At 41.0% G+C, this 14,947-nt stretch overlaps 1 protein-coding gene across 1 annotated transcript in view; it reads right to left on the reverse strand.

The window, feature by feature from the left end:
• Window positions 1–220: 220 nt before the first annotated feature.
• dlg5a (discs, large homolog 5a (Drosophila)) overlaps window positions 221–14,947 on the reverse strand; it is a 69,343-nt gene continuing 54,616 nt past the window's right edge. The window contains 9 exon segments of the mRNA XM_014215443.2: window positions 221–2,653; window positions 2,843–2,952; window positions 6,995–7,104; window positions 7,477–7,604; window positions 8,395–8,538; window positions 8,680–8,873; window positions 8,958–9,128; window positions 13,027–13,175; window positions 14,698–14,884. Coding sequence (XP_014070918.2) covers window positions 2,550–2,653; window positions 2,843–2,952; window positions 6,995–7,104; window positions 7,477–7,604; window positions 8,395–8,538; window positions 8,680–8,873; window positions 8,958–9,128; window positions 13,027–13,175; window positions 14,698–14,884 — 1,297 coding nt within the window. The 3' untranslated portion in view covers window positions 221–2,549.

Genomic DNA, 14,947 nt, shown 5'->3' on the forward strand with positions numbered 1-14,947 from the left:
CTTGGAAGAGCTGGGGTCTCCCAATTGGCTGTTGTGCAGTCACATTGCTGAAATCTTTATAAACTTGTGAAATGTTGAACACCGGTTGCGAGCTCTCCAGTTGCCAAATGTTAAGTCGCTGTGTCTCTGTCTTCTTCTATTGAAAATGACTGGTTGCTGATAGTCTCACCATTGTCGCCAAGTGTGAGTCCCCACTAAAGAGTCTGACACAGAAGCCATGTCGTCGTGATACAGAAAAAGACTTTTATTCTCATGTTAATGTCTCAACATTTGATACAAATCATTCTTTTTAATAAAGAAAACCGCAATCAGAACAGTACCTGGCAGCTAGTCGTTCCTCCTAAAAATAGAACCATGTTACGTGGCATCCCTCTTCTAATTTTAAACCATCTATCTACTCAGAAAATGGGTTACATTACAATTTTACTTACTATGCCTAATCATATAGCCCAATAGTCAAACTTCATGTCCGATTTTCATTTGAAAAACTGTGCAAGAAATCCCTTTTTCATCGAGAATGCAACTAAGGAGGAGCAATCTGTCAGTTGTTTTCTAATCAAGGTTAAAGAATAAAAAGGCCATCAATGAAATGTAAGGAACTGACGTGATACATTTAAAATGTGAATTAGTTACAGTAAAAATTATATAGTACCTATTTATTTATAAAGTCTACTGGGAAACAGCTATTTGTTTTAAGGTCCACAGAATAACAAGTGCAAAACAGAAATAAAAAGATAAAACTGACGTACTGGATTTTGGCACAACATTAGGATACATGAGAACGGGGTTCAAGGATGAGAAAAAATGAGGGACAATAGCAATATTTTTGTGCCTCTTGGATAAAAAAAAATCAAGAAATTAAATAAATGAAAAAAAACAACAACATTTCAACAGATTTAAGGAAGAAAAAAAAAGTATTTTCTTTAAGATTTTCCCCTGCACATTTGCTCCATGGTGTCTTTCTGATTTGTGAGTACATTTAAAAAAGTGACTGACAACAAACCACAAAACAAGACGAAAATAAAACTGTTAAAAAACATGCTAATACCTGCTAAGACATGACTTAACTGTTGAACTTCCCTAGGCCCGAGACCTAGTCAAAATACATCTAATATAAGATTTCAGATGCATCTGCATACTGTACATACAGGTACTCAAGTGCCTGTGAGTTTGTATGTACACTCCTACACACATATATTTGTTATATTCTATAGCGTCTTTAAATATGTGACCAAGAGATAGCATGTGATCGAGACACAGTGGTCTGTCTAGCCCTGGAGTGCATTCTGAGGTGGTCGCCCTCACAACCTTACCATTGTCATATGCTCTGTACTGCCCCGCCCCAATACAAGCCCGAGCCTTGCAGATCTATAGTGTTTACGCTCTATAGTGTTTATTTGCAGATCTTTAGTGTTAACACTTAACATTGTAAGTGGATCTATAGTGTTAACACTATGGTGTTTGCAGATTTAGTGTTTACAGATCTGAAGGTACCAGATAGGTATAAACAACATGGTGATGGCTCCATCTAGCCTTCCAATGGGCAGTGGGGAGGTTCTACCTCCATATTGCTTCTACTTATCCTGTTTCATTAGATCTGAATGGGTAAGGGCTGGGGGTCTGTTTTTGGACCAAGTCTCCGACAGAAGGCACTTCCGATAGGCCTGTAAACTGTCCACTCACATACAGTGACCATAGAAACATAACGAGTAGAACAGACACCATTCGCTACGGCTGATTTTCATGGCTTTTTCTTTGTTATAGAAACACAATTGAATTGATTGATACACTGTTGCACACATGGTGCACATAGAAGTTTGGTCTGAAGCAAGAATTGATTGATTTGACCGATCCAAAATCAACTTTCGGATGACTTTTCTTTTTTTTTTTTACAGATAAGACAAATGTCGCTTGGAGAGCTTTATATCTGTTCTACAGGTTTCATTTCTATGGCATCAACTTCAAAACATCAAAATCCATGACTCAATCCAACCAACAAAGTAATTAGTTTATCAATAATGTAACTATCACTCGTACACACAAACTCTCATACATTATTATTCCACATTATTAGTTGTCAGTCATTGAACGTGGTGTGTAAAACAGGTTGATGTCATTTGGTACACAGGTTTGTTTGGGGCCAATTCTGGGTCAGGGTTCTTTACGTCATGGGGGGGGGGTGTAATGCACATTCAAGCAGAACATTTAACACCAATACTCAAGACTATTTTTTTTTTTACTGTAAACAGATGCATACAACGCAACATTACAAAAACACAACCATTAAACCCTTAAGGAAGACCGAATTAACTTTAACATCAACTGTCAGTGCTACCAACCTGCTTCATAATACACAGAATAATAAGAGGCTCTGGTTAAGATACGAATCAACATCATAATAAAACTATATAACAAAAATATCACTAGTTTACATGTGTAATAGCTCACTGTAGTGTACCTATTGGTATAGTGTGGAAGGTTTTTTAGTGTTTGTTGTGAGTGGAGATGAGAGGCGCAGTGACGCAGGGTGCAGTGGTGGCCTCCACCCTCTAGGAGCAGCCAAGGGGAGTCCACAGGACCTTACTCTGTTCCTGATCAACTATTGTCATGATCTGAGTGCAAATGTAGGGAAGAGTGCCGCCCTGGACAATACCTGGAAAGATACAGCAGACAAACGGTTAACAAGGTAGGAAGATGCCACACATAAAAAGAAAAGCCACACACTTAAGCTGTCTTCATCGGGGAAGATGCCACACATGCAGACACTCATCTACCCACATACACGGGCATAGCCAAAGGCAAACACGCAGACAGACAACACAGTACAGTGCAATATGCCAACCTGTAAAGAATTTGCTATACTCCTGCTCTATCTTCTGTGCAACCTCAAACTGCTCCTTGGAATGTTTTTGAGAGACCTTGTCCCGCAGATACACTGGATCCTTCTGTTCCCTGAGGAGAGGAAACCAGCACAAAGTATTAGGACACAGGCTCACTACTAACACAGACAAAGCTCTTCTCCCAGACATTGGCAGAGTACAAGAGGAAAGGAAGCCTGTTTAGAGTATTAAAAGACAGCCTCTGGGTTGCTCTTCAATTGCAGTGTTTTTTTGGTATGACATTTTGGGTAATTAACCCTTTAAAAATGATTTACTAGTGTTATGATGATTCATTTAGCTCACAATGTCATTTAAATTGAGTAACACCAATGCCACTTTTTATTAAGATAAATGATCAATGGAATCTTCAAATGTTTGACATACTAATAGGATGTGATTAGCTAATAATCTTCTTTAACCTGTTGGGTCTAGGGGGCAGCATTTGCACGTCTGGATAAAAAAAATGTACCCGATTTAATCTGGTTACTAATCCTACCCAGTAACTAGAATATGCATATACTTATTATATATGGATAGAAAACACTCTAAAGTTTCCAAAACTGTTTGAATGGTGTCTGTGAGTATAACAGAACTCATTTGGCAGGCAAAACCCTGAGACATTTTCTGACAGGAAGTGGATACCTGATGTGTTGTATTGACTTTAAACCTATCCCATTGAAAAACACAGGGGTTTAGGAATATTTTGGCACTTCCTATTGCTTCCACTAGATGTCACCAGCCTTTACAAAGTGTTTTGAGTCTTCTGGAGGGAGATCTGACCGAACAAGAGCCATGGAACGGTGATGTCCCATTAGACACCTGGCGCGCTACTTCATGTTGGGTACCCTCGTTCCAATACGTTATAAAAGACTATGCATTCGTCCACCTTGAATATTATTCATGTTCTGGTTAAAAAAGGCCCTAATGATTTATGCTATACAACGTTTGACATGTTTGAACGAACGGAAATATATTTTTTCCCCTCGTTCATGACGAGAAGTCCGGCTGGCTTACATCATGTGCTAACGAGACGGAGATTTTTGGACATAAATGATGAGCTTTTTTGAACAAAACTACATTCGTTATGGACCTGTGATACCTGGAAGTGACATCTGATGAAGAGAATCAAAGGTAATGGATTATTTACATAGTATTTTCGATTTTAGATCTCCCCAACATGACGTCTAGTCTGTATCGCAACGCGTATTTTTCTGGGCACAGTGCTCAGATTATTGCAAAGTGTGATTTCCCAGTAAGGTTATTTTTAAATCTGGCAAGTTGATTGCGTTCAAAAGATGTAAATCTATAATTCTTTAAATGACAATATAATATTTTACCAATGTTTTCTAATTTTAATTATTTAATTTGTGACGCTGACTTGACTGCCGGTTATTGGAGGGAAACGATTTCCTCAACATCAATGCCATAGTAAAACGCTGTTTTTGGATATAAATATCAACTTGATAGAACTAAAAATGCATGCATTGTCTAACATAATGTCCTAGGAGTGTCATCTGATGGAGATTGTAAAAGGTTAGTGTATCATTTTAGCTGGTTTTATGGTTTTGGTGACCCTGTCTTTGACTTGACAAAACATTACACACAACTCTTGTAAATGTACTGTCCTAACATACTCTAAATTTATGCTTTCGCCGTAAAACCTTTTTGAAATCGTAAAACGTGGTTAGATTAAGGAGATGTTTATCTTTCAAATGGTGTAACATAGTTGTATTTTTGAAAAATTTGAATTTTGACATTTATTTGGATTCAAATTTGCCGCTCTTGAAATGCACCTGCTGTTGATGGAGTGCACCACGGGTGGCACGCTAGCGTCCCACCTAGCCCCAAGAGGTTAATAGAGACAGCTCCCCTGATAACAGTTTGCCACTGGAGAATGCTCAAGGTCCTTGTACACAGTTGAAGTCTGAAGTTTACATGCACTTTGGTTGGAGTCATTAAAACTCGTTTTTCAACCACTCCACAAATTTCTTGTTAACAAACTATAGTTTTGGCAAGTCGATTAGGACATCTATTTTGTGCATGACAAGTCATTTTTCCAACAATTGTTTACAGACACATTATTTCACTACATCACAATTCCAGTGGGTCAGAAGTCTAGATACACTAAGTTGACAGCTTGGAAAATTCCAGAAAATGATGTCATGGCTTTAGAAGTTTCGATCGGCTAATTGACATCATTTGAGTCAATTGGAGGTGTACCTGTGGATGTATTTCAAGGCCTACCTTCAAACTCAGTGCCTGTTTGCTTGACATCATGGGAAAATCAAAAGAAATCAGCCAAGACCTCAGGAAAAGAATAGTAGACCTCCACAAGTCTGGTTCATCCTTGGGAGCAATTTCAAAATGCCTGAAGGTACCATGTTCATCTCTACAAACAATAGTACGCAAGTATAAACACCATGGGACCACGTAGCCGTCACACCGCTCAGAAGGAGACGCATTCTGTCTCCTAGAGATGAACGTACCTTGGTGCGAAAAGTGCAAATTAATCCCAGAACAGCAGCAAAGGACCTTGTGAAGATGCTGGAGGAAACCGGTACAAAAGTATCTATATCCACAGCAAAACGAGTCCTATATCGACATAACCTGAAAGGCCGCTCAGCAAGGAAGAAGCCACTGCTCCAAAACCGCCATAAAAAAGCCAGACTACGGTTTGCAACTGCACATGGGGACAAAGATCGTACTTTTTGGAGAAATGTCTTCTGGTCTGATGAAACAGAAATAGAACTGTTTGGCCATAATGACCATGGTTATGTTTGGAGGAAAAAGGGGGAGGCTTGCAAGCCGAAGAACACCATCCCAACCGTGGCGCACAGGGGTGGCAGCATCATGTTGTGGGGGTGCTTTGCTGCAGGAGGGTCTGGTGCACTTCACAAAACTGATGGCATCATGAGGCAGGAAAAACGTGGATATATTGAAGCAACATCTCAAGACATCAGTCAGGAAGTTAATGCTTGGTTGCAAAAGGGTCTTCCAAATGGACAATGACCCAAAGCATACTTCCAAAGTTGTGGCAAAATGTCTTAAGGACAACAAAGTCAAGGTATTGGAGTGGCCATCACAAAGCCCTGACCTCAATCCCATAGAAAATTTGTGGGCAGAACTAAAAAAGGGTGTGCGAGCAAGGAGGCCTACAAACCTGACTCAGTTACACCAGCTCTGTTAGGAGGAATGGGGCAAAATTCACCCAACTTATTGTGGGAAGCTTGTGGAAGGCAACCTGTAACGTTTGACCCAAGTTGAACAATTTAAAGGCAATGCTACCAAATTCTAATTGAGTGTTTTTAAACTTCTGACCCACTGGGAATGTGATGAAAGAAATACAAGCTGAAATAAAAATCATTCTCTCAACTATTATTCTGACATTTCACATTCTTAAAATAAAGTGGTGATCCTAACTGACCTAAGACAGGGAATTTCTACTAGGATCAAATGTCAGGAATTGTGAAAAACTGAGTTTCAATATATCTGGCTAATTTCCGACTTTAACTGTTTCTTTGTAATGATAAAACTTAGGGCCACATACTATACAGTATATGTACCAATAATAATAAAAAAGTACCCCTATTTTAATAGCCTTTGTATTTATTGATCTATACAATATATTTTATAAATAATAGATCGATCTCTCCAAATCCCCAAAACATGGCACTACAACTCAACTCACTACTGGGACAAGCCTATGAGTGCTGAGTGATTAATGGTACCATGGTACAGAGGAAATCTATCCAATCTCTTCATTACTGACCGGTAAAGAAGGAGAGTAAGTTATCAAAGAACAGAGATACAGCCAGGAGATTTCTCTGTGTGTGTGGTGGTGGTGGTGGTGGGGGGGGGGGGTAGTTGAGAAGAAAAGGAGCCTGGGGATTATAACGCTATTATACTGTAGTTTTAAATAGTGCTAAACACCCTTACATCCCATTAATTTGTCCAATGATTTACTGATCCATGGGAACATCCCACACACAAAAGCTTTCTGTGAACTCAACCACCAAGTAGAAATGGAGAAAACACACTAAAGATCACATTTAAAAGACCTAGAATGTTTTAACACTAAAGGTCTTTGAAGATGATGGGTTTGGCTGGCTACTTACTTTATCTGCTTGGAGTTTTTGTAGCGGATGAAGATGACGATTGGGTAAATGTGAACGCTGTGCAGCCTCTCGATGGCGTGGGGAGCGATGTCTAGCAGACAGTGACAGTCCTGGGAGAGGAGGACATCTTAGTTCAGTTCTGTTTAAGGTACAACAAGATCACACTACATTCAGAATGGATCAAATGAAAGACTTCACTTCCGGTACCACAGAACATTGTTAATTGTGATAATCCAAAAACCCAAGGAATTCTTTTGAGGTGGCATAAAATCGACCACATCTTTAAAATGCTACATTTATAAATTGACCCACCTTTCACAAATTCTGAAATATCAAAGGGGAACACTTGTATCTGACAAAAGAGAAGAGGATGTAACGAAGGAGGAATGTTTATCTAGGATCAGGTCCCCCAGTTCATATAATCTTATTCACTATTATCTTAAAAAGGTAAAACTTATCCTAGACCAGCCCTGACGCTGTACCTTCTCTGTTATCTCCTTGATGGAGGCCACGGTGGTCACGTCAAAATGGCCGCTCCTGCGTTTGTAGTCGATGAAGAGGCAGTCTTTGACGCCGCGCTCTATAGCCTGCTGGGACGCCTTCATCACCTCTGAGGAAACCACAGGCCGACGTCAGAATCACAGAAAACCAGTAACACCAGGGTTACATTCATTAGGAACCAAACATCAGAAAACAGACTAATTTCCATTGCAAAAATGTCTACACACACTACCATAATGACAAAGTGAAAACATATTTATAGAAATGTATGCACATTTATTGAAAATGGAATACAGAGAGCCTCCCTAATGGTGTAGTGGTCTAAGGCACTGCAACGCAAAGCTTGAGGCATCACTACAGACCCAGGTTAGATCCCAGGCTGTCACACAACCGGGAGTATCATAGGGCGGCGCACAATTGACCCAGTCGAAGCTCCCATCCACTACAAGACCATGGTACAAAAAAGCTTTTCGTAAACTAACACTCGCACTTGAAATGACTTCGCTGATAGCTCCTTTGAGGAAAAATGTACTCACTATGACTAAGAAATGTGGTTTTCCCACCCAGCTATCTTAAGATGAATACACTAACTAAGTCGCTCTGGATAAGAGCATCTGCTAAATGACTAAAATGTCTTCTTTTCTAATTATTTTAAGACAAAGGTGGCTTTTGGAGTGCAAGCAAGACAATGTCTGTCAGAAATGGCAGCCTATCCCCAGAGCCCGGTCAAAAGTAGTGCACTATATAGGGAATAGGGTGCCATTTGGAAAACAATCTCAGTCCTGAGTGAACTGTGCTCAGTCGGCAAGTTGGGGTAGGCCTATTTTGTAGATGCTTGTGTACGCTGTTGTAATGTATTGTTAGTATCATATTGTGGTACTGTGTTGTACTTTACTCACCCAGGACACATCTGCAGAACTTCCCGGGGGACTCTTTGACCAGCATATCCTTGACGGGGTCTGAGAGAGGACCGAGGATCAGAACCGGCCTGGGAGACGCACACTCTATCTTCTGGACCCGCTGGTACGCCAGGCTCACACAGTCTGAGAGGGAGTGAGACACACATATACATGGTCTCACACACAAATGCCCAATACCAAAATCAAATCAGTTGCACCTAACCTCTAGGTAGTTACACACTCCAGCCCAATTCTCTATCCATGTGAAGGTGTGTGTCCCCTCACCCTCTAGGAATGGTATAGAGTCTGTGCTAATGGCGTCCAGAGCCACCAGTTCCTTGCCATCTTTGGAGCCGCTGCGTTTGTGTTTGTGCTTCCTCCTGAAGAAGGATCGCCTGGCGGCGGCAGAGAGGCTCTTACTGTCCTTGTCGTCTTTCAGCTCTGTCATACTGTGTCTACGGTAGAACTCCTGGTCCATCCTGCACAGGCACACAGAGAAACAATATAATTACACAAGAGCCATGACGTGTGTGTATGCGTCTGCATGTCTGAGTGTGTCTCACATGTATTTGCTGGGTATCTGTCCTCTCTGGATCTGCTGTGCGTTCTCATCCAGCTGCCAGGCCATCCAGGTGCCAAAGCTTCCCTTTGGTAGAGTATCATCCACATACAGGATGTCATCCTTCTTAAAACTCAGGTCCAGCTCTGCCTCCACTATCCTCTCATAAAGTGCTCTGGAGAGATGGAGGGAGGGGTAGGAAGAAAGAGTGAGGGAGGGAGGGAGAGGAAGGAAGAGAGGGTTAGTGTGTGTGCTACCCTGCACCCAGTATGGTTGGAGCCCCATAACTCTTTCGAAGTGTATCTGTGGAGCTGTGTGCATATTTAGTGCCGATGACATCACGACCCGGGCCTGTATGACTAGTGACTGCGGCTGCCATGCAGAGACTCCAGCCAAGTCCCAAATGGCACCCTATTCCTTATATTGTGCACTACATTTGACCAGAGCCCAATGAGGCCTGGTTTATACATTTTTTTTTTTTTTAAATGGGTGCTGTATGGGGTGCCATTTGGGACACAACCTCTCAGCTTTCTACAGACTCCTAACAACAAAACAGCTGCACTTACCAACACAGACTTCCCCTTACTCCTCTTCATTCACAGCCTTTATTTACTGTATGGTCTGCCTTGAGCCTACATAGATGCAAAGTGACAGACGTGCGCTCGCGCACACACTTTCTACAAGGGCATTTAGCCTGGGCCCAATTAAGAGTCTGCTCGGTCTGTCTGCAGGTAAACCAACCCTGCTGTATGATAGATAGACAGTATCTCTAGGGAGAGAGATGGTAGATGGTCCTCCTGGATGTGGGACCTAATTGCTTTAGATGAAGAGAAAGTGCATTTGGAAAGTGTTTTCTTCCCTTTATCAAACTACACACAATACCCCATAATGACAAAGCAAGATTTTACATTTTTGCAAATGTATTGAAAATTAAAAACTGAACTAAGTCATTTACATAAGTATTCAGACCCTTTACTCAGTACTTTGTTGAAGCACCTTTAGCAGCAATTACAGCCTCGAGTTTTCTTGGGTATGAAGCGACAAACTTGGCACACCTATATTTGGGGATTTTCTCCTGCATTGTCTTGCCTGTGCTTAGGGTCATTGTCCTGTTGGAAGGGGAACCTTCGCCCCAGTCTGAGGTCCTGAGCGCTCTGGAGCAGGACCTCAATTGTCAAGTAAAGATACCTTAATAGAAAAGTCACCCAGTAAAATTCTACTTGAGTAAATGTAATTGCTAATATATACACTGAAGTATCAAAGTAAAAGTACAAATAAAAAAAAACACTTATATTAAGCAAACCAGATGGCACAATTTAGACATAATTCACAAACAAAGCATGTGTTTAGTGAGTACGCCAGATCAGAGGCAGTAGGGATAACCAGGGATGTTCTCTTGATAAGCGTGTGAATTGAATCATTTTCTGTCCTTCTAAGCATTCAAACTGTATGGAGTACTTTTGGGTGTCGTGGAAAATGTATGGAGTAAAAATACAATTTTCTTTAGGCATGTAGTGAAGTAAAAGTAGTCAAAAATATAAATAGTAAGTACAGATAGCCCAAAAAACAACTGAAGTAAAAATACTACAAAGTACTACTTAAGTACTTTACACCACTGGTTGTCATCAAGGATCTTTCTGTACTTTGCTCCATTCATCTTTCCCTCGATCCTGACTAGTCTCCCAGTCCCTGCCCCTGAAAAACATGATAGCATGCTGCTGCTGCCACCACTATGCTTCACCGTAGGGATAGTGCGAGGTTTCCTCTAGATGTGACGCTTGTCATTCAGGCCAAAAAGTTCAACCTTCGTTTCATCAGACCAGATAATCTTGTTTCTCATGGTCTGAGAGTCCTTTTGGCAAACTCCAAGCGGGCTGTCATATGCCTTTTACTGAGGAGTGGCTTCCGTCTGGCCACTCTACCATAAAGTCCTGATTGGTGAAGAGCTGCAGAGATGGTTGTCCTTCTGGAACGTTCTCCCATCTCCACAGAGGAACTCTGGAGCTCTGTCAGTGACCATTGGCTTCTTGGTCAACTTCCCGATTGCTCAGTTTGGCCGGGCGGCCAGCTCTAGGAAGAATCTTGGTGGTTCCAAACTTCTTCCATCTAAGAATGATGGCGGACACTGTGTTCTTGGGGACCTTCAATGCTTCAGAAATGTTTTGGTACCTTTCCCCAGATCGGTGCCTCGACACAATCCTGTCTCGGAGATCAATGGACAATTCCATCGACCTCATGGCTTGGTTTTTGCTCTGACATGCACTATCAACTGTGGGACCTGATATAGACATGTCTTTCCAAATCATGTCCAATCAATTGAATTCCCCACAGGTGGACTCCAATCAAGATGTAGAAACATCAAGAATGATCAATGGAAACAGGATGCACCTGAGCTCAATTTCAAGTCTCATAGCAAAAGGCCTAAATACTTACGTAAAAAAGGTAGTTTTTTGTATTTATTACATTTAAAAACATTTTTTCGCTTTGTCATTATGGGGTATTATTTCAATTGAATCCATTTAAAATTCAGGCTGTAAAGTAACATAATATGGAAAAGGGTCTGAATACTTTCCGAATGCACTGTATGTGCTCAGAAAGTATTCACACCCCTCAACTTTTTCCACATTTTGTTGTGTTACAGCCTGAATTTCAAATGGATTAAATAGAGATTGTGGTACGTTTTTAGAAATGTTTACAAATTAATAAAAAAAAATGTAAAGCTGAAATGTCTTGAGTCAATAAGCATTCAACCCCTTTTATGGCAAGCCTAAATTCAGGAGTAAAAATGTGCTCAACAATTCACATAAGTTGCACATGTGCAATAATAGTGTATAACATGATTTTTAAATGACTACCCCATCTCTGTACCCCACATATACAATTATCAGTAAGGTCCTCAGTCAAGCAGTGAATTTCAAGCCCATTTCAAAGCACCTATTGGTAGATGTGTAATAAAAATAAACATTTATTTTTTATAGCAGACAGAATATTCCTTTGAGCATGGTTAACTTATTAATTACACTTTGGATGGTGTATTAAAACATCCAGTCACCACAAAAATACAGGCGTCCTTCCTAACTCAGTTGCCGAAGAGGAAGGAAACCGCTCAGCGAGTACACCATGAGGTCAGTGTTGATTTTAAAACAAGTTAGAACTTAATGGCAGTGATAGGAGATAACTGAGAATGGATCAACAACATTGTAGTTATGCCAAAATACTAACATAAATGACAGAGTGAAAAGAAGGAAGCCTGTAAAACATATTCCAAAACATGCATCCTGTTTGCAATCAGGCACTAAAAATATTGCTTAGAAATTAACTCTTTGTCCTGAATACAAAGCGTTGTGTTTGGGGCAAATCCAACGCATCAGAGTACCACCACCCATCATATTTTCAAGCATGGTGGTGGCTGCATCATGTTGTGGGTATGCTTGTCATCGGCAAGGACTAGGGAGCTTTTTAGGATAAAAAGAAACTGAACAGATCTAAGCACATGCAAAATCCTAGAGGAAAACTTGGTTCAGACACTGGGAGACAAATTCACCTTTCAGCAGGACAATAACCTAAAACAAAAGGCCTAATATACACTGGATTTGCTTACCAAGACTACATTTACTGATAATCACTGCCAAAGGTGATTCTGACAAGTATTGACTCAGGGGTTGAATTTTCATCTAATCAAGATACTGTATATTAGTGTTCTTTGTTCATAACAAAAAAAAAAATAGAAAAATAAAGTATTTTTTGTAGTTTGGTGTGAATGTTTATTTTTTTTAACCTTTATTTACCTAGGCAAATCAGTTAAGAACAAATTCTTATTTTCAATGATGGCCTAGGAACAGTGGGTTAACTGCCTTGTTCAGCGGCAGAACGACAGATTTTTACCTTGTCAGCTCGGGGATTCGATCTTGCAACCTTGCGGTTACTAGTCCAACACTCTAACCACTAGGCTACATGCCGCCCCACAGAATACTTTCTGAAGGCATAGAAGTGGAGGTGCATGGAGGTACAGTAGATCGCATAGAGGGAATCATGAAAAACAGGCACTTTGGGGTCAGGGTACGTGTGTGTACCTGATATAGAAGCCGTCCCCCGGTGTGTCTTTGACAATGTTGAAGTCGTCCTGTCGTTGTTGGACTTTGAAAGTGACCGTCTCGGCTGGCTTCAGCATCTCTACATACACCTCCTCCACTGTCTTGTTCTTCATGTTTACTGACCCATACTGAGAGAGAGAGAGAGAGAGAGAGAGAGAGAATTTACAATCACCTTTACTGGGTCAACACCATACATTACACAAACAAATGAAAACAAACGTTCAAATTCCAACCGTAACAAATTAGAACAAAAAGAGGGAGAGAGTGTGAGCGTGCACAAGAGAGAGACAGAGAAGAGGAAAGGAGGAGGGGAAACCCCTTGGCTATATGAAGTGTCCGTCTATTGATTCATTCTGGGGGGAGGAGGATGATGACAGAAGATGAGGAGAATTGCCAGGGGGATGAAAGGTGAAAGCTCTACTGCGTGTTCTGCCCTGATGAAAAAAACTCTAGGTCTGTTTGGAGAACAGAGCTTATAGGAACAGGGAGGGAGCATGCCAGGAATGGGATAGTATGAGTTAGATCGACCACAGTATGTCATGATAGAGAAAGAGGGGGGGCAATCAATGAAGGAACAAAGACAGGCAGGAGGAATGGTAATGAGCTACGGAAGAGATACTGCAGGGTGCAAAATGTTCACTTAGAAAAAAAGTTACTATACACTCTCGTGTGTGTGTGTGTGTGTAAGGATGTGCACAATTATTCAAAATATCTGAACGGGAAGAAAAAAAAAATTATTAGCCTAATTTAAACTGATTTTAACGCTGAAAAGGCTTTATCTAAATTAAATGAAAATATCCATGTGACATTGTTACATACAAGGATATACCATGACATTTCAAATCTTTAATTTAATGAAACAAACTTTTCAATGTTGTTTTCCTGACGTGCACCGTGCGCCCCATAAATAAAGACCGGTAGCCTTCACGTGAATAGCTTGTTGTTAATGTTGGCCAATCAAAGCGGCTCAATGCGTAGCAAGTGGAGTGAGCGTTCACTAATGCAATGCAAGATGGAATAAAAAAATGGAATTAAAAGCTAGGGTAATGAGAAGGAGTAGGCTATAATGAGAAACCAACAGGTAGGCTGTTTTATTTGAATGGGGTTGGGGAGAAAGTGTAGCATATGGCCTTAATTAGCCTAGCTAGCTATAGCTGGGGGAAAACTATTTTCTTGCCACTTCGATACCAAAGTTACTTTTTCATAGCAGGTTAGGAGACTGAGGTTACGGTTAGGAAAAGGGTTTAGGGTTAGTGAAAATGCTAAAAAGTATGTAGCTAGCTAGCTTCTGTAGGCTACTCCAGTCAAGACAGGCACTGTTATAAAATAACATTGTGACTGCTACAAGTTAGCTAGTCTTGGCTGTAGCAAAATGTACTTTGTGTCTCGCTCTCTCCCTCTGTCTGCTCGCAACACACACCGCCCCATATAAACTCCACAAGCCGCTGAAGCAATAGAACCAGCCTCTCCCTCGCGCAGCAATGCTCAGGTTAAAAACGTCCGTACATTTTTTGGGGGATATATTAATAATTTTGAATATCCGGATATCCAACAAAAATAAATACTATTCGAATAGCGACATTTTTTCAAAACACTATCCCTAGTGTCTCAAATCAAATCTGCGCACATACTGGTTTATGTATAACCTACCTCCAGTATGAGGTCCCCAGGCTGCAGCCCCTCTGTTCCCCTAGCAGGGCTGTCCTCTTCCAGACTCTCTACATAGACCCCGCGGAGGTTCCCTCCACACAGCCCCAGCCCCAGTTCTGCCCCCTGGGCTCTGCGCACCGTCACCACCCGTGGTTCACACACCTTACGACTACCCTCTGACAACATCCTGGAGGGGGAGGGAAGAAGAATACTTTACTAATCCTTACGAAACGGAAATGTGTCTTCTGCT

The sequence above is a fragment of the Salmo salar genome, chromosome ssa01 (genome assembly GCF_905237065.1).
Source record: "Salmo salar chromosome ssa01, Ssal_v3.1, whole genome shotgun sequence".
NCBI classification, from domain to species: domain Eukaryota; kingdom Metazoa; phylum Chordata; class Actinopteri; order Salmoniformes; family Salmonidae; genus Salmo; species Salmo salar.